This window comes from Chelmon rostratus, chromosome 14, assembly GCF_017976325.1.
Source record: "Chelmon rostratus isolate fCheRos1 chromosome 14, fCheRos1.pri, whole genome shotgun sequence".
NCBI classification, from domain to species: domain Eukaryota; kingdom Metazoa; phylum Chordata; class Actinopteri; order Chaetodontiformes; family Chaetodontidae; genus Chelmon; species Chelmon rostratus.
This window is the reverse complement of record NC_055671.1, coordinates 8,731,322-8,750,839: the sequence shown is the minus strand read 5'-3', so window position 1 is coordinate 8,750,839 and position 19,518 is coordinate 8,731,322. Positions and strand designations below refer to the sequence as shown.

The window sequence follows — 19,518 nt, the reverse complement described above, 5'->3', positions numbered from 1 at the left end:
CTCATTGTACTGCATGTGAAACGCTGAGCTCTGTTCTTACAGCAGACTCATGGCAGCTTATCTCTAAGTGGCAGTTCAGAGTGTGACCATTTCAACACTGTTTTCAGGCCACTAATACCACAAATATAGGGGAAGTGCGAGATGAAAAAACACCACCTCCCTTTGGTGTTGAGAAAGAGATGGTTGATTTTCATCAATTTGTTCAACAAGAACTAACTGAATTTCCTGTAGCAAAAACAGCTGAAATTCTTAAGACTTGAAAAATGTAGTTAGTTTGCAGGACTAATTACATTAATGTTATTATATTTATTTATTTTCTAGAATATGCAGAAAAGGGAAGTGGCTTTTCAATACTGCAAAAACAAAAAACAATAAAGACTTTCAGTGACTTTTCATTGAACATACTAATGACAAACTGTTCTAAAGGGCTATGAGCCGCGGCAGGAGCTTGTAGCTGTGGAAATGTGCTGCTACTGCAAACAGAATCACAGGTTTTCATTTGCAAACGGATTAGTTTCTTATCTGCTTGCCTGTCAGTCACTGGGTTTATTATTGTACTGTATTGTTGTAGAATTTCATAAATGCAACAAATTTGAGAGATTTGTTATTTTTCCGAGCAAGAATTAAGATATTTGCAGAAAAATAAATTTGCTGAACCGTTTTCAATGCGTAGTATACGCCTGGATGGTTTTGGATGTCCTGTGCAGCCACGTCTTCTAATTGTATTGATGACAATCCAAGTATCACTGACCAAATGTTCATTGAAGTGAATAAACTAAGCCACTTTCAAACTGTTGCCATGTCACCCTCCCTGTAGACTGAGGGTAAACTGCCACCATGTGGCTCATTGCGGGACTGCAACTACAGCAGCAGGCGTGCCAGTAACTTGACTATGGGGCTAAAAGAGAGTGATGAGTCAACGTACACACATTGATAAATTGCATGTATGTCAAGATCAACTCAAAGAAATTAGGAGAATAAGGATTCTTATGATACTGAGAAATTAAACTGAATTTATACTTCAGTTATCACAGAAATGGTAGCAACACTAGTTATAAAGCCAAATGCAGAAACTGACAAGAAAAGAAAATAGTTTAATTTGATTTTTATTCATTGGTGAAAGGAAGACTTGAAGCAGCAAGATTGGATGAAAAACCTGGCCAAGGCACTGTCAATTTACAATATTAATTAGGCTTCAGTTCTTTTTGATTCAAGACAAAATATTGAGTAGCATCTTTTAATAAATTTCTTTCACACATGATGACGTGAGTCCAAATGACACTCGATTCTTAAAAGAAGGCTGTCAATACATGGTGCTTCAGGTAGAACATACAGTGCAGCATTAGAAAAGTTATTGTCAAAGGCATGGAAAGGTATCCAAAATAGCAACAACTGCATTGTTATCTTTCATGGCAGATGCAAGAACGATACACAGCGATGGGCAAGAATACTGTATACAAAATGCATCCTGGTAAATGCCAAATGTTCATTCAACAAGAGAAATCAAAATCAAATAAAAAGAAATATTTATCACTAAAATACATTCACTTTGAACCTGCAAAATAGTGTAAATAAATCTTTCAAACACTAATGTCTAAATATCTGAGAACAAGCAAAACCCTTAGCATGTGTAAGTGTGAGTGGAAAATGGAATAATGGCACATGGTCCTGCATTATGTTCATTTTTATGGAAAATGTTTTGGCCTGGTTGAAAGTGTCCAGTCATGGTATACAGCCTGCTTTTAACATGAGGAGATTTTCCTGTCGCAGCTTTTCATTGGTCCTATCACAGGCTTCGGGTTGTTGCTTGTTCCACCAGGTTTCTATCACAGCAGCGAGCTGTCCAATTAGTTCACAACAAGACACTGTTTTCAAAATGCTGTTCTTTCTGAACGAGTACTTCTAGACTTTATAATACAAAAATATCCTAAGCGGTGTCTATCTTTCACCTTACACAATTTTATCACATCTGAAAAATCCAAATTACAAAATACACAAATGTCATTAAATACACACAGTATATCAAAAATGCATGCATTGGAAATGGTGCCCAGCGAGGACAGTACGTCTGAGTTGACTGATTTTGCAAAGGTAAGCTGTGGTATTCCAGTGCATGTTCAATGAAGCTATTTTACTTTATGCATCAAATTCTGTGATGATTTTGTGGGTGAAAAAAAGAGCGTTTAAGATTAAACTACAACTTTTACCTTTACAGACGACTTCACTGGCATTTGCACACCAACTAAAGCCAATTTGACACATGACAATTACAGTGTAAATCCTTACGCTGTACTGAGAACGACATTCTCACTGCTGAGCAAAATGTCAAATTAAAAGCAGAGGAATAAAACTCTTAAAGTAAAAGGAAACTCAACCTCAAACGTCCAATCAGTTTGTTAATGGAATGCTGAATTGAATTGACGTCGCTGATTTACACTCAATTTTAGAAAGCTTTTTTCACTGTCACTTAAACAGCGTATGCAGGACAAAAGACTTCTAGCTACGTATCAAAACGCCTTTCAGACACCAGTTTTGTATTTTAGGATTTAAGATTATGTCCTATACGTTCATGTTGTCTACACTTAAGGATTTTTCTACGCAGATTTAAAAGGAAATTCAAAGTTTACATTAAGCCTTGTAGTTACAAACTGACTTGAAGGAGTTCAGAAATGTAAAAACAGGTAAAAAATGAACTGGATCTTTCATGTCACCATGTGGGTGGGGTGTAAATACTGTTTGATTTGTAACAGTTACAGTCAAATGAAACGCAAATAAATTGTAAATGTACAGAAAATAATACTGCTCTGCTAATGCTCCACACAGACACTTCAGGATCATATTAAATGTATTTGCTCTGTTAGGTTACACTGCCTGTGGTTTAAACCTACAGGCAACGGATCACTGGAGGAATATTACTGTCTGAAAAACCCAGCTCGCTGTGAAGAAGCCCTGTGTGTGTACATTAGAAATATGTCTACTGACGAACTGGAATTTGGATCCATCTCTGAGCCTTTTATTTGGAAACTGTGATCCAAAAATGTGACAAAAACATATAAAGAAATTAAAAATGCTGACTCAATGTGTCATGAAATGAGACGGGAGCCCACTACTAATATGCTACATAAACCCCTTGAGAGGAATGAACTAATAAAATACAGTATGTCCCTTTTCAACCAGTGACTTGCCTAAATTCAAAGTTAGGTATGATAACAAATGGAGTGTTCCAGATCCATATTTGTACATTGTGCTGTGCTTGTGCAACCACGTCGTGCTGTGGATCTGATTTATTTGGGTACAGAGGAAACAGCTTGAGTGAGGCAGGACTGCAGTCCAGGCAGAATGGCCCAGCTGTGTGGGCTCTTGCATGGGTGGGCGCAGACATCACATGCACTCGAACTCATCGATGCGCTGTTTGGTGTTTCCTGACCGGATCTGTCGGAGGGTCTTGTACTTGTCTCGCCCCGCTCGCATGTTCTCCGCGTGGATCATGTCATTCACCGTTTTCTTGCTCTCGTCCCGAGCGTTGGCCAACTCTGAGCTCAGAGCCTGGAAATACAGTCATCGCAGTATTAATGCAGATCAATTAATCCATTCATATGAATTTATCTCACTCCACTACAGTATTATTAACTATTATCCCTGAATGTGCAACATATTTGGAATATGGATATTATTTTTGCACTGAAGAGATCATCTTAAGTTGTAAAAATCCTTCTCATCATCATCTTCCTCTCCTCCATTATCAATGAAATGGATTTATTAAAGAAAAATCAATTCACCTTATCGGGCTGCTTCATGAGAATTTCACGAGAACAATCATTTTCAGTGCATTCATAGTAACACTGAAGCTGTCAATCTGATTCAAGGCTCTTAAAGTGTGTGTCCTATAAGATTGAAACTGTACAATTATCCTTCTGATCTATCAATCCAACAAGTTGTTGAAAGATCAGACTCATCTTATATATGAGCTATGAGTGAAGACTTACGAGTAGGTGTTTCTGCAAACGTTCGTTCTTCTCGGCCTCGGTCATGCGCTCCTCTTCGCTGCGGTCCTTGTACGTGGCGGCAGCCGTGAACTCGGCGCTGGCCTCGGCGCTGCTCTCGTCGTTCTCGTCGTGCTCGTTCTCTGCGTTGAGGGGCTCCTGAACGTGAGCCGCGGTCACTTTGTTTTTGAGCTCTTCTTTGGCCTTCTCCAGGTCCTCCTGCACCGTGGTCGCCTGAGGGCACACAGCAGGAGATGGTGTGTTACACCTACAGGGCGCGCTACAATTTCGACTGCATCCTCGTTGTGATAAGCAGACAGAGTCGGTGGATAGAAATATATTTAACATCCAAAAAAAGCTTTTGTTACTGTCCAAACACAAGGCTAAAGCCATGCTAGCAGCTCTGAAAGGCTGTACTGCTAATCACAGTGGTGTTTAGAGCTAAATGCTAACATCAGGATTTAATGTAATGTGTAATGATGTAATGTTTACCAACTTAATTTAGGGTGTTAGCATTCTAACATTTGCTAACTAGCACTAAAAACAAAGACAGTGAGGCTAATGGAAATGTCACTAGTTTTTCAGGGATTTGGTTATAAATGAAGTTACTGGACTGACTGAAACTTTGACCTGATGATGACACAAGGTGAAAAGTCAGGGATCATCAAAGTTATTATGATAAATCCTGAGGGCATATGAATATCTGTGGCAAGGCAATCCATCCAACAGCTGTCAGGGCATTTCACTAAAAGCCAAGAACGTCAACCTCATGGTGGCGCTAGAGGAAAAAAACTGTGACTCATCACTCAACAGATTAACTGACTCCATCCTGCCAGCCACATGTTATTTTCCACACTAGAAATGAACTACAACAATCAATTAAATATACTAACAATCCACTTAAGCATTAGAGGACAACTTGTGCTTCAAAACAGGAAGAATTAAAGTGTCTGGGGAAGAGAAAGAAGAAGTGACGTATCTGTTTTATCTCTGCCTCGTTCCCCTGTTTATTTTCTCTTAGTACAGTTATATACAGTCAGGGTAAAGACAATTTTAAAGACAGCATAAGCCGGAGTGCCTGTGCCATGCAAGGCAAGGAATAAGAGCCAATTATGAGTAAGACTGGAATTTCAACTGAAAGTCTGCCAAAAAAATGCACAACATGGAAACCACCACTTAGCACGGCCGACTCGGCAGAGTATCATAATGGTGCCAAAGAGTTAAACAGGATTTCCTTCACACAAAGACAGCCGTCACCACCGCAAACAGCATGACTCACCGCTGCCCATAAAACCGAAGGGGCTGGGCTGGCACACATGGCTTTTACCAAAAAAGACATGAGGCGAGCTGTGAGCTTTCACCCCTCCCCCCCAAAAAACACACAACAACAAGACCTCAGGAATGTCTGTCCGCACTCTGTCACAAGGGAGGGGCTGTGTGATAGGACAGAAATGACGACTGAGGATGGACTCAATTGTGAATGCCAGGATAGCTGATCATAAGACACAGGCGCCATTAGGTTGTATTTATGTTGTCATATGACGTCCCAAGCATACAACAGTGAGTGCAGCATTGCAGAAAGTACTGTTTGCCTTTGTCTAAACATAGCATTCATCAGAAAAACACTACTTTCTACGTGTTGAGAAACATGTCCATGAGTTGAACTGTCAACTGCATTTAAAGGAAGAACAGTGTTGGGTTAATATAAAAAAGAAGCAACTCAGATCATACTTTCTGTTGCCACTGCATCGCCTCATCCTCCTTCTTCTTCTTGGCATCCTCCAGGAGAGAAATCTTTGAAGTCAGTTCAGCCAACTCTGTGGCCTACGAAGGACAACACACAATTTGTCAGCCATCAAACTCTCACGTTTTCTAATTTCAGTGCTTATGATCAGACAGACTGACGACTGACCAGGTGCTCTTGGTTCTTCATCTGGTTCTCGGACTGTTGCAGCAGTGCCACCTTGGAATCCTCAGCACCCCTCAGCTCGGTCTCCAGGCGCTCAGCCTCCTCCTGAGCTTTCTTCCTCTCCTGCTCCAGCTCCAGAGCCCTCTGCGTTTGCTCCTCCAGCTCTGCGCAGACACACAATTGCACACACAGAGAAGCGCTAAAGGTAAATGTCACCGTTCGTCGCAGTGTGACGACAAGTTTAACTTGAATACTGACGGGCTACCCACCTTGCTGGGCTTTTTTCGTCTGATCCTCGATCTGCTTTAATCTATCCATTAATTCCTCCTTTTCCCTTTCAATCTTCTCCTTTTCCTTTTCTGCGAGTTCTCTTTTCCTCTTTTCATTCTCCAGCAGAGCTCTAATGAAAATAGAAACAAGATACAAGATGTATTGATTATCCCGTAATCAGGAGGATCTTTCAAAAGTACAGCAGGTGATCACCATATGGACAGGGTGTTATACTAGTTACATACTAGTTAACACATGCCTGCACAAAAAGTTACACATAATTATCACACAAAGCAGGACTTCACTGTTAGAATTTCTATATATCACTTACTATACTGCAAAGCTGACCCTCTTATTGTGTGGTACATTTTTCAATCAGAAGTCACACAGCATAATCAAATCTATGTCCAAATATTGGTGCATGTCTCTGACAACAGCTTGTGACTCCTACCTCTCCATCTTCTTGTGGTTCTTCTCCTCCCGAGCCTGAGCCTTCATCTGCTGCACTTCGATGGTGTCAGGTTTGCGGCGGCGCATGTACAGCTCATGGTTGCCCATGCACAGAGCCAGAATGCGCTTGTTGATGCGCAGTCTGGGAGCGTAGAATACAAAGTCCTATACCGGCAACATTAGAGGTTGTTATTAGGGGCAGCACATGAGCAGATTATTTATTTATAATTAACAAATTGTCTGTTATTCAGAGTTAACATACAGGTGCTTTCTTGTCAATTGGTTTAATGACAAATTTCTTGTCATTGAAGGAAATGTTCCTGATTTCACTCCAAGGAAATCCAATTTTGGGTGTCATTCTGTTGAAGACAATGCAAAAACAAAAACTTATTGGTCAGGTATTATTAGTATTTGTGATGATAATAAACCCCAATTATGCTGAGCATGTGCATTCATGGCAATTTTAGTTATTACAGTGTTGTGGAATCACTTACTTGTCATTCTGTTCATAAATGTTGAGCCCCAAAGCGTCCACTCCCAACCACAGCTCTGTTCCTTTCTTATTCTTGATGCTGAAGTAGTTGACTCCGTACATCTCGAGATCCTGAGCGATCTTCAGATACTCCATCATGGATTCCTCTCTGTGGACAAACAAGACGTTTCTTTACCTTACGCTTCAGAGAGACTGATAAAGGAGAGCAAAAGCCTGTACTGTTGGAACCACAGGCTGATGTACCCTCTGCCTGACCCCGATCAGCACACAGGCCTAATCAGACCACAATGAGTTCAAGGTGGCATGTGCCAGGAATGTGTTCAACGAACAGCAACAATGCTAAAACAAGCCTCGAGAAGAGGAAGACAATGCTTACTGAAACCTCCAAAGACCAACATGACTAAGGAGGAGAGACTGAGAAATACTTAAGGGGTGAAAGTGTGAAAGGTGTTGACAAAGACGTTTCTCTTCTTCAAATGTGAGTCAGGGGTTACCTCATCATGCCCTTGTGTTCTTCATGCCACACTTGAATCCTCTCCTCCCACTGGTCCTTGTTGAGTTTGTGCTGGTCCAGAACTCTGAGAGCATGAGACATCAGAGTGTCAGAGGTCATGCAGAGAAACATGGCTCATACAAACAAATCTATATGACATGAACTACCTCTGAGGGAGCAGCTGTTCACTGGACAGATATCCTGGTGTGTGGACTTCCTTGTTGTAGTCGGCGTACTTGGCCTGCACGGCGTAGGAGGCCAGCAGCACTGCTGTCTCTGGAGGACAGTAGATGTCGTCATTTAAGATTCCCTCCTTCACCTGCAGGAAGAACAGCCGCTGTGTGGCATCCTGGATTAACTCCTCGGACACATCCTCAGGGTAGAACTTGGCACGGAACTTAAACAGCAGCGGGCTTTCCTTCCTCACATCCTGGGCTGTCACCTAAAATAAAACGTGACACGGGAGAGGGGTAGAGGTTATACTTCTATAAATAGACTTATAATAGAAGGGCAAGGCATTGTCGTCAAGCAAACTATTGAACCCACCTTCTTATTGAGCTTGAGCCATGTAGAGAAACCCTTTGTATCCTGGTACTGGAGTCCAAAGTACCAAACCTCCCGGAGCCCAATGGTCTTGACAACCTTAAAACATGAAAGCAAACGTATGATCAGTGTGCTTAGAAATGCTGCTATTTGCTGTCATGCTACTGTGATTGTTGTTGTTTGTTTCACACACTCTTACAATCACCAAACACAAAAAAACGACAAACATGAATCATTCAGAGACCTAAAAAAAAGTATGCATGGCAAAGGAACAAAATCCATAACTTGCAAATTAAGTTTGATTCAAAATTTTCTTACTGTCACTGGGAAGCAAGTAACACTGATTACGAGTCCGAAGTTTCTCGTACCTGGTCAAAGAGTTGCTTTCCTGTTGTATTCGGCTGAATGGCGAACTCCAGTTCAGCATCCATCGTGGTGACTCTTACACTAATCTGAGGAAGAGAACAAATTGGAAGAATGAGTGATTTTTTTAATCTGAATCAACATACAAGGCATTTTGGATGAAGTGAATGCATCTCTCATATATAACTGTGTTCAAATCAATCTTCAATGTATTGGCAAAAAGAGAGCTTCATTCTTATTCTTGACATGATCAGGATGCTACTTTTTTTTACTTGTAGTTACCAAAAGTAAAGCTTCTCACTGGTGCCCCCCAGTGGTAGTATCAAAAAAATTAAACTGACAGACTTGTGCAACAAGAGAAAATAAAAGATGATATAATGGCATATAATTTTACATTTGAAGGCTAATAAGCTGATTTTAAAATAAACTGTTGGCCAGGTTTTGAATATGTGCACAAGCAGCAAAGGTGCACAAAAGATCATCTCTTCTCTCATTTCTCCCACAGTGTGTACGGCAAACATGCCAATCTGGCTCTGTCTCAGTATAGAACTTATCTACAGGAAGTAACCACATCCTTTGGTAGCTGGGCCCTGTGAGGCACTGCTGCGAAACACTGAGCTCTCGTGAGAGTCGCCTACATCCTGTCATGTATCAAGCAAACCTGTCAGCGTTCTGCTAAGTTGTCTGCCGCAATGTGACTGTGTGAAATAGGCTTGTCCTCTTCAGGTAACACACTTTGTTGCAGCTGGCTATTGAGGCACTCTTTATTTAAATGACTTGAAATGTTTGTGTGCTGCAAAATAACATGTCAAAAGTTGAGTGCATTTATTTAACCTTAAAGTCCCTCCCAGTGAGGTCGCTGGACTCTGTAAACTGACCATGTAGGCATTTCTCATTTTCCCTGTCCTCTTAGAGATGATGAAAACAGCAGCATTCATGACTATTGGGACATAACTGTGCAGGCTGAGGCCCACGCCTGCCCTGAACAACAATGGTATGCATTATATCCCAGTTGCGGGGCTGATTAGAGTTGCGTTCTTTCCCATTTATGTCAGCAGGACCCCATTTACTGCTCACGACACTTGCCTTTCTTGTCACTTCCTGTCATCACACAGTGAAACCTATAATCTGCGCCTACGCTGAACTCCGACACAGATGTCGAATAGACATACCGCTCTCCAAACTGACAGTCGTGAACCTCAATGAACATTTTTCCATTGGTGCAGACAGGAGTTCAGTTCATGACCACCCTGCTGGGGCTTAAGCGGTTTCGTTTCCTGACTCAGAACGGCTAATGTTACATGAAAAAGGAACTACACTCATACATTTTCGGCCTGGTTAGGGTGTGTCTCTCATGGCCAAAATTCAAAAACACTTAACACACTATTATTAGCACATGCTCAAAAACACTCCTGTCAGGCCCACGTGTCATGTTTCCATGACTTACTCTTAACTGTTTTTTATCACACCAAAACCATTCTTCTACTTTTAACAAGCCACACATTTAGAAGCATATCTAAAGACCAATTTTGTGGCAATGTTGTATTTGGTCATTTGCTTTTCAACAAGCTACTGGCTTGTTGAATGACCTATGTGCTATGATGTTTTTTCAAGAATCCTCCACTTCACTGAGACTTTGTTATTTTAATATCCCTATTGCTTTACCCTTACTTAGACAGCTGTGTCATACTGCCGCTATTGGCCCCAGGGGAAACATAAAGGTCTCATCTCCTCTTATGTTAGCATAACTGGCCTTTGATTTATCAAACCAACTCATCGTTTCATTACTAATCTCTTGATCAAACATGACACAGTATGCTTTATGACAAGGCAATTTTTTATCCCAAAGTATCATCTGTAATAAACAGAAAGATAGCTGATGCTATGGAGAGAATGAATGTCTGTACCAAACTTTATGATAATCTGTCCCATAGTTATTTCAGCTGACTGACAGACCAACATTGGCATCTGCATCCACAGAGCCATGCTGCTAGCGTGGCTGAAAATCTGTATCAATCATGAGAGAGCTGTGTGGCTGACTGATAACTTCATAAAGAAAGCTGCATTAAGCTCATTTAGAGAGAAACAAAGCACCAAATTTATATATTGTTTATAATTATTAAAGGTACAAGGTGCAAGGAATGGCCAACTGCCGAAGGTCACTCCAGACAAACAGGGGGTAGCATATCACCCGCTAACCCGCTAACTTCTGCTCACTATACTCTTTGCTGTAGCTACTAGCTGCCGTTGGCTAGTTAGCTCAGTTAGCCTGACAGTTAACCTGGCAATTAAGCTTCTAAACTTGAATTCAGAAGGTGGTGGTTTAATAAGGAAAATAGTTGTGAGAATATTTCATTTCTTGAGATTTTGTGAGCATATTTTGTTTATTTATTAGACCAAAAAAAGCTAAGACAGCTTGAAATGTACAGGGCTATACTATCAGACTATCATCTCTTGAGGTACAAAGTGGTACTATGAGACAGGACAGGTTGGTGGTTAGCATGGCTGGTTAGCATGCTAACTACAGGAGATATCTCTGCAACACATGGATGTCTTTGACATAACATCCAAACTGTTGCGTCTTCACATTCTGTTGATAATTCTTATTTTTTGGATGTTTGAAACTATAATTCTGGCCAAATCTTACACACTGCACCTTTAAGAAACACGTCCAACGAGTCAAATCAAAAGTGAACCCTGGGAAACATGCCAGGTCACCTCGCCAGAAAGAGGAAGCGAAACAACTGAGAATCAGAGAAAAGGGGATTCAAAGTGAAGTCAAAGTACGACCCAGAGCAGACTTTGATCAAACATCATATACTGTATGTAGGAACATCCCCATTTGAAAAGGAGATTAGTCATAGTAAAAACACTCACAGGAAACCCTTGACTTCACAGCATATAGTCACCACCCTCACATTCCCACACCAGTGTTATCTCAGTGTTCTGTTAGAGACCACGTTCCTTCCAATCAAAGCCAAGGCAAGAAAAGAGATACCACTAAGTGGACTGAGGAACAAGAGGGAACAAAATTGTTGACCGCCAGCATCCTTATGTATGTCGACCACATGACCTGAGCAGGAGGGTCCCCATCCATGTGTACATGTCATAACAGGCCATGCATTTAAAAAAATATAACAAACGAAACTACACATGTGATGGTTGCAAAATCGCACATCTGAGTCATGCTTTCCATAAGAGTCACACAAGGTCAGCAACTAAGGTCAACAGCTCTTTAACAATGGATCCCTCCTTGTAACCACAGCAACCATGGTAATGACATCTACCACTACCTGAACTATGTCTTATCTGAAAGACAAATGGCGAATATCAAAGGGAACAAAAACACAATCTACATTAAACGGCATATGAATTTAAGGGTCAGATTCCTTCCAGTCAGGTGGAAGTCAAATTAAAATGTGAACACAGGGCATGTACAGTTAGTATTTGAAATCTGCACTCCAACCTTGTCACTCCCATCAGCATGCAGTTAACAGTAATGCAAAGCTGACTATGAAGTGTGAAAAAAGCCTTGTTATGATACCGCTTGAGGCCAGTAATACGAGGGAAATCATGTGAAAAACTTGTGAGCAAGACAACAAGCACGGTTATATCCTCTAATGCCAATATGCAAATACTGTGGAGTTTGTGCTGCAGTGAGCAATGGATAAAATTCCACCACCTGTCTGCCAGAATTAAGAAAATAAATGATCAACTTCTCTTCCTGTCCTCTATTTAGATGTGACCTGTGGTCGTTTGCTGGGCGTCTCTTAGCACCACATTGAAGAAACCATACGGCTGAACACAGCAAACTGGGTGACAGGAAGAGGGAGGATGGTGAGGAGGATGAGGTTTCTCACAGTAAACATGAGGGTAAATGGTCTTCTAGAGCCGTTTCCCACGACCGCTTTTCTTAAATTAATCAAATGTCATTACAAACATAATAAATCTTCCTTGTTATTTTATAATAAAAACAACAAATCAGACATTGTGGTAAAGACTGATGCTCCGCCCTCTCCAGTCATCTACATCCCGCTGATTGACTCTTATTATCTCTTATTTACTCTGTATGTTCACCTGACTTGTCACCAGCTTGCACACCTGTCCCACATTACCCCATTAGTCCTGGTATTTTATCAGTCAGTTTGGCAAAGAGTAGAAGCATCTATGCCCCCTGGTTTGCAGCACTTGGTCTGTTCTGGCTGCCTTTATTCTGGTGATATTTTGCCTTCCTTTTTTTTTATCCCTGCATGTGTTTGCTAACTGTGCCTGCTATCATGCTGCCAAATGTAAGCCCACTGACCAAGTAAGGACTGTTTTATCCCTGCTGGCTCTGTCTGCCAAGTCTGCTTTTTGGTTCAAATCCTGTTATTCAGCATAATACGCAAAAAAAAAAGTAGACCCAACAAAAAGACCAGGCAGCAACATGGACGCACGAATGCTTGTCTAACTATGTTCTCTAAAACCTAATACAACTTTTCATACACCCATGCGTGCATGAGCCTGCTGCCCTATTTGTTTGGTGTGTAGCAAAGATTTGTACTTCCAATAGATCCAAACCGGTCCCACATGTTAGCAGGTCAGTAGGGTATTTATTTCATCAAACTTTTAGTGAAAGTGAGGTGAATCCTAATTTGTACTTTCTGCAAATACTCATTGTAATCTGAAGCAGATCCAGCTGGTCTGTGAGCAGTCTGGATCATCAGCAGATCCAGAGCAGAACACGACATTTACCACACAAGCACAAGATGTCCGCTGACACAAACCATCAGCTCCTCCGCTGCAGTGTGCAGTATTATGTTGACTAATGCTCACTACAGTGATTTGCTTATACTACTCTTTTATTATGTACACAGTTTGAACATTGCCAGCTTGAAGGTTGTGCTACACACTTAAGTTGTAATGAGGGCCAAATAATAATGATTTATGCAGTCACTTTAACATCTAAATGTAACACTGCTCTAAGTTACAAAGTTACAACCTATAAAAAAATTAGAAGATTTAGAAGTAGACAGTGGATAACTATATTAGCATATAAAAAGATAAATAAATGAATAACAACAAAGAACTTACTTTCAGAATTTTGATTTTCTCACAACCTCCAAACAAAAAACATTGAACAAGCTATTTGGACAAAAAGTTCCCAGAAGTTCTGATTGTAGTTTGTCCACCAGCACTGCCTCCACACACTGTTAATCTGCTCTGCTATGTGCACTACAGACTCATTTAATCCCCTGCTTGCATACCTCTGGGTCTTTCCATTTACCATTTCTCCATAGCCACACTTGTTAAAGGTTTGGTCCTCCCAACAAGAAAACTGCATCTGAAATGATTTCTACAGAATGGACTGAAATGGTAAGTTATGCTCAAGTTTTGTGTGATAATAACAGGGTGTCTCTATTTGTATTTGTGGATAAAAAGAGTATTAATATGATTATGTTGTGAACACAGGCTGTCTGTCTGCTGTGCTAACAATTAAATGGTTCTAATGCTCAACACCAAAGTAGGAAAACAAGGGAGAACTGCTTCTGTTGTTGAGGCCCTTTAGCAAAGCAATCAGTGAACTGGAAAAACACATGTTTCTGTGACAACACTAGGTCAGACTTTAGCAATAAAACCCCACAGAATAATATGTTTGTGTTTGTTTGGTGATTGAGAGAAAAAAAACTGGGGGTGCTTCTTTAATAAAGCAGATAATGAGCCACAGTTAGACATCATAGCAACATCTAAACCAACACAGTCGGCTAAAATGTTAAATAACACTTTAAATACTGACAAACACAGAGCTCCAGTAAATCCTGGACTTGCTGTCCTGCTGTAAGGCAATCTAAAGTGGAGCATGGCATCTGAGGACCACGCGAGGGGAGCAGGGAGGACAACAGCTAGACCGTGATGCGAAAGTCCATATAAGGCTGCGGGCAAGGAAATTACCAGAGAGGAACTGATGTAAGTGCAGAAACCTTGAGTCACAACAAGACTTCCTTGGGAAACTGAAGTACTGCCAAAAGAAGTCCAGCGAAAGCAGAGTTTCTCAATAGTTATTGCTTTTGTGAACAGTAAAGTAAAAAATAAAATAATTTCAAAAACTGGGTCATCAAAACAGTTTCTGGGAAAACTTTCTAAAGCCGTGAATCTTTTGCCCTCTGAGCTGCTTTGCTGTGGACGTGACAACAAATCGGACACATAACTTTCACTGGGTGCTGAGTGAGCTTTTCAGCTCATTTGCTGAATCAGTGTATGCAGCTTCCTTCTTTCATGTCTTCTGCACCTTCACGTGGCGCCACAGGCTTCATTAAAGGAAACAGGCCAGCGCGTGTTGCGAAAGCAGGACTGCGTTTTAACCATGTGATCGCTGATATTGCCATCCCTCAGGTGCAATGATTGATCCTGTGAGGGGATAACTTTGATTCCCAACAGCACATAGTCTGATGTATTTGCTGCATTTCCACAAAGGGGACGATATAACTGGTCTTGGTGGCCCCTAGTTTATATTTTTGTGTTGGCAACACATCATAGGCTGTTTGTTAATGAAAATAAGCCTTATTGTCTGACATTTCCCACAATACTGTTTGGTCATCATTCATTGCCCGTTTATTTTGAGAAAACCCTGCTGCTTCCTCTTGATGATCTATTCTGTCCTCTACCAGTTTCCTCTTCTCTAACTCTTTAGTATGTACAGGCTAAAGTCTCTCCAACACAGCTGCACTTTCCCTGCACTATCCCTGTGCTTGTGAACTGATCGTGGTTGCCAAACTGCTTCTCTTGACGTCCCCAGCTGTTATTTCAGTAGCTGCTACACATTCTATGGGCTACGACTCTGCTGTTGTTGAGGCTAACAGTGTCCCAGCTGTACTCCGCAGAGATTTGGCACAAAGACTGACACAAAGTGAAGGACTAAAAATACAAATCAGGAGCATAGTAAACACTTGCATGCAAAAATGATGCTTTGGTGCTGTACAGAACATCTGACAGCCCCCTTGATCGCCGCTCAAATGTATATTGGCCTTGTCTTATATTTAAAGCATTTTATGAATGTGCCAATTATTGCTAATAGTTACAATTATAACAATTTTTCCTAGTTAATAAATGACTTGTACAAACTTAAAAATTGTATTTTTAAATGCTTACATAATCTGAGTAATTTTTGGGGGGAAATAGAGGGTAGTGAGGGCTGTACGGGCTGTAAAGTGTACGCTTTAAATGCCAGGATGCTGTAACATTTTTTCTGGTTGACAGCTGGAAAAAATATTGAGGAAGTACTGGAAGAAACAATGCTGCAGGACGAAAGCAGCTACAACCCTGTATTTGTTTGTATTTAGGAAGAGCATGAGTTTCCTATGACATCAGTGATAAATATTCGTGCATTTTAAGTAATTACAATGACACTGTGACATTTAACTACTGAAAGCTCTAAAAAATAAAGTGACTTAGTATCACATTGGTCGAGCTAGCAGCTTTTGCTCAAAATAACAGTTTTTATGATGTGGGGCAAATTACGAGCCTAAATCATGTACCCAGGGTAGAGATGCCCAGGGTAATCTGATGCTGGTACATGGAAAAAATAAACAGTGGTTCAGTAAATGACACTGTCCACACTGGGCCGTCTGAGTGGCTTTATACTGAGTATCTATTCAACAATCTGAGCTTGAGCTTTCATCAGGGGCAGACACAGGAGATGGTTAAGAAACCACTTCCACTTCTGTTTGCCACCGACCAAGGCACGAGTCGAAACACTGATACTGAGCTTAGTCTACTGTAATGATGTTTGAATTAAAGAAAGAGTGTATGCGGCCCTGCTTCTCTTTGTTCAGCTCCACCAACACCAGGACCAACCTGTGAGGCTTCTTCATTTGAAATCACAGCTCAGAGCAAAAATGTGGCCTCTTCTCTTATCAGTGGCTCCATGGCCTAATAGATGTTAGTGCCTGCCCTTGTGCCACCTCCCTGTTTTAAGCTAGCGTTTGCCTCAGATTTGGTGAGCACAGCTGGCCTGAATGACAGTTCAAATCCCTCCTTGTTGGACCTGACTGAGAGGGAGGCCTTGGGAGGACTAGCTCGCTTGCTACTGCGGGCCACGCAGCGGCTTCCGCTGGACGCCGACTCGACAAATGTGATACGAGGCTGTTCGGGCGTGGAGAGAAGTTGTTAGTAAGGTAATAAGGCGCTGTACAAAGCCCGAGGGCCTGAAAGAATGATCGGGTTAAAGGCGCTCATTTTATTGAACAAACAGGCGGGAGCGCGCACGCGCACACACCTAACGGAAAGTACCCCAGTGATCCTCGCGCGAGCTGGAGATGTGAAAGATTTAAAAATAACATAACGGGAAACACGGCTGTGTAAAGATTACCATGAAGTACCAGTGTCAAACAACACGTCTCAATGGGAATTTTACAGAGATAGTAGAGAGAGAGGCAGACAAAAAGACGGTAGTTTTTACATGATAACGTTAATGCAGTTTTCATTCTTACCGTTTTCGGCATCTTTCCTTTCTTTCACGTCCGGTTCAGCTTTTATGTTTAAAAAAACGATTTAACAAATCAGGGCAGTCAGCGAGAGCAGAAGAAAACTTTTTCCCATCAGAACAACGGCGCTAATCAAACGCCGTCCCGTCGCGAGCAAGCTAACGTCACTTTTAGCCTGAATACGAAGAACTACTTTCAGCCGTGCGCTAGTGAGAGTCTTTTTTCTTTGTTTCGCCTTAAAGTGAAATGGACTGGAGCTTGATTTCCTGCTAACGGTACCCCCGACTGCAAAAAACCACACCCAGGCCGATGACAGGACAGCAGCCAGCCAGACTGAAAGAGAGGGCTCAGGCCAGCAGACTCCGCCTGCCGGAGCCGCATCATCATGGCTGCGGTGAGCTGCCTCTCTCCACTCAGCCTCAAGGCTCAGCAGCCGCACATCCCCAGGCGTTTCGCACTCAAAGTAATCACTCCTGTGAGCTTTACACAAAGATGCACAAATGTGGAGCAGCCTGCAAGTACATCAGATCAAAAGCCTGACAGCAGGCCTATTAGGAGGTGCATTACCAATCATAGCCTCGTTTTTTAACAGTAAAACACCAGCGGAGCAGACTTTTGAAAGGGGGTTTGTGCTGTTTGCCGGCAACCAACACAAATTATATGATCGATAATAATAATATCCTTGTAGGCTATTCTATCTCTTGGTATTTGCTTCAGATTGAGTACACATTTCCAATCTATATGTCCAAATAATCTATTCATTTTAAATTAAAATTAAAATGATGGTCTTATTTCTCAGGTTGCCAGATTTTGTAAACACTGTAGCCCCAGTGGACTACTGTGCGTCATGTACCTCATGTATCATGAAAAGCTTACTCTGTCACTGCCATCCATTCTGGTAATGGCTACATTCACCTTTTCAATTGATCAGCTTCAGTGCAGTCCTGGTGGCCCCAGCAGAGATCATGTGCAGCGATGCTGCTCATGCATCCAGATAAAGAGGGTTTCAATCAATTATGATGGATGCTTCAGTGTGGTAGACAGAAGAGTGCATGGAACGTGAATTGCTTAAACTCTGACGTAACTTCACAATTCCCTTCTGTAAAGTTGGGTTACAGTGTAGTATGTTGAATGAAAGTTTTAAAAGAGTTTTTTAAGCAGAAAGAGAAAACTAACAGAGCAACAGACAGACTGCAGCAGCAGAAAGCTGAAGTGATACTTTAATTACACCACTGTAATAACCTCTTTCATGAAATGTTACAGTTGTTTGTAGTCCCTCTACATCATATATACAGGCTCTCTACAATACCAAAAAGAAAGGAACGGCATAATGTAATGTGGTGGAGCTGTGACCACACACCTTACCAGTGGTGTTCCGTAAAGGAAACATTCAGGCCCTGCAGCAGAAACCTCCAGCTGGGCTAGGGTGTGGTGACCAGGGTGGCGGTGGAGTACGGTGTGCTGTGAAATGTTGTTTTCATGGTCATCAAACGGCTCTGCGACCGCGTATGTCCCGTAGAGGGATAACTATCCTGGAGCAGTGCTCCTTTAAAGGGTGACCCTGATCACTCACAGTAGCTTTGTGCTTATTGAGACATATCTTCTTTTATCAGAGGCTCAGAGGCTGACACAAGCTGTGCTACTAAATGTCTCCCCTCACCGTAACAGAGAGTCTAGACTGGTTTATCACAAGAGACAAGACCTCGGGCCTCTTGACTTCTTTTGGCGCTTTTCATTGCACAGTCACACATTTGCGACCCCTAGCTGAACTGTAAATGATTGCAGTCAATTTACAGCTGTTTTCAACAGTATTAAGTTTTAAATATAGCACTTTGCTGTTAATACAAACTGTTAAATTACTCTACATTGTCCCTTTTTTAACAGAACCATAATGTACTCCTAAAATACATCATTTTACAACTAATCAACCACCTGAAGTGTCATTAGTAACTGCATCAAACAGTATTTTCGACTGCCAGTGAGGTCTCTGATAGCCTTTCAACAAAGCGTCTTTAACCGCATGTAGTGTGACTACTCTGATGTGTATAACCTGCTAAGATAGGCTAAAATAGGTTTTTATGTATAAAACACAAACTATATAGTGCATTAACCTCTGTTTTCTTTCAGCTTCTCTTCAGCCTCTGCCCCAGCTCAAACCTTTTGTGCCCCTGCCACGTATGTCCAAGTCACACAGGTGTTACTTCATGTCTCTATTGAGTATTTCTGCTTCATGTTTGTTCAGTTTTAAACCCTTTACTCTTGAGTATCGCCTCAAATTTAATAATATATTAAGATGACAATTTCAACTCAAAATATATGCAAACATGAGATAGTGGGATGCTGAATGTATATTTGTACAATGTGGGAGTTTAAGCTCTGAAATCCCAGGAGACCAGCTGGTGCTTTAATATTCCCAGAGAGAGCACGGCACAGAGACATCACTGCCTCTCTATGTCGACTCATCCCTACACTCCCAGGGCAGGATGACCTCCCGTCGTCTCAGCTCGCTGAATGAGCTGCTCGCTGCAGCCGAATCAAAGACAAGATGGTGC

General features: G+C 41.5%; 1 protein-coding gene across 2 annotated transcripts; it reads right to left on the bottom strand.

Moving 5' to 3' along the window:
• Positions 1-1,095: 1,095 nt before the first annotated feature.
• Positions 1,096-17,299, bottom strand: LOC121617146 (moesin). 2 transcript variants are annotated; one of them, XM_041952206.1, is made up of 13 exons: positions 16,973-17,299; positions 8,510-8,593; positions 8,145-8,240; positions 7,766-8,040; positions 7,600-7,683; positions 7,107-7,253; positions 6,875-6,971; positions 6,614-6,777; positions 6,162-6,292; positions 5,896-6,056; positions 5,715-5,807; positions 3,987-4,217; positions 1,096-3,546 (listed from the first exon to the last, which is right to left on the bottom strand). In XM_041952206.1, the coding sequence occupies exons 1-13, from the start codon at positions 16,982-16,984 to the stop codon at positions 3,382-3,384; spliced, it is 1,740 nt and encodes a 579-aa protein (XP_041808140.1). In that variant the 5' UTR covers positions 16,985-17,299; the 3' UTR covers positions 1,096-3,381. The 2 variants fall into 2 exon arrangements, with proteins under 2 accessions (XP_041808140.1, XP_041808141.1); XM_041952207.1 differs by lacking the exons at positions 7,766-8,040; positions 8,145-8,240; positions 16,973-17,299 and having other exon boundaries at positions 8,510-8,568.
• Positions 17,300-19,518: the final 2,219 nt, after the last annotated feature.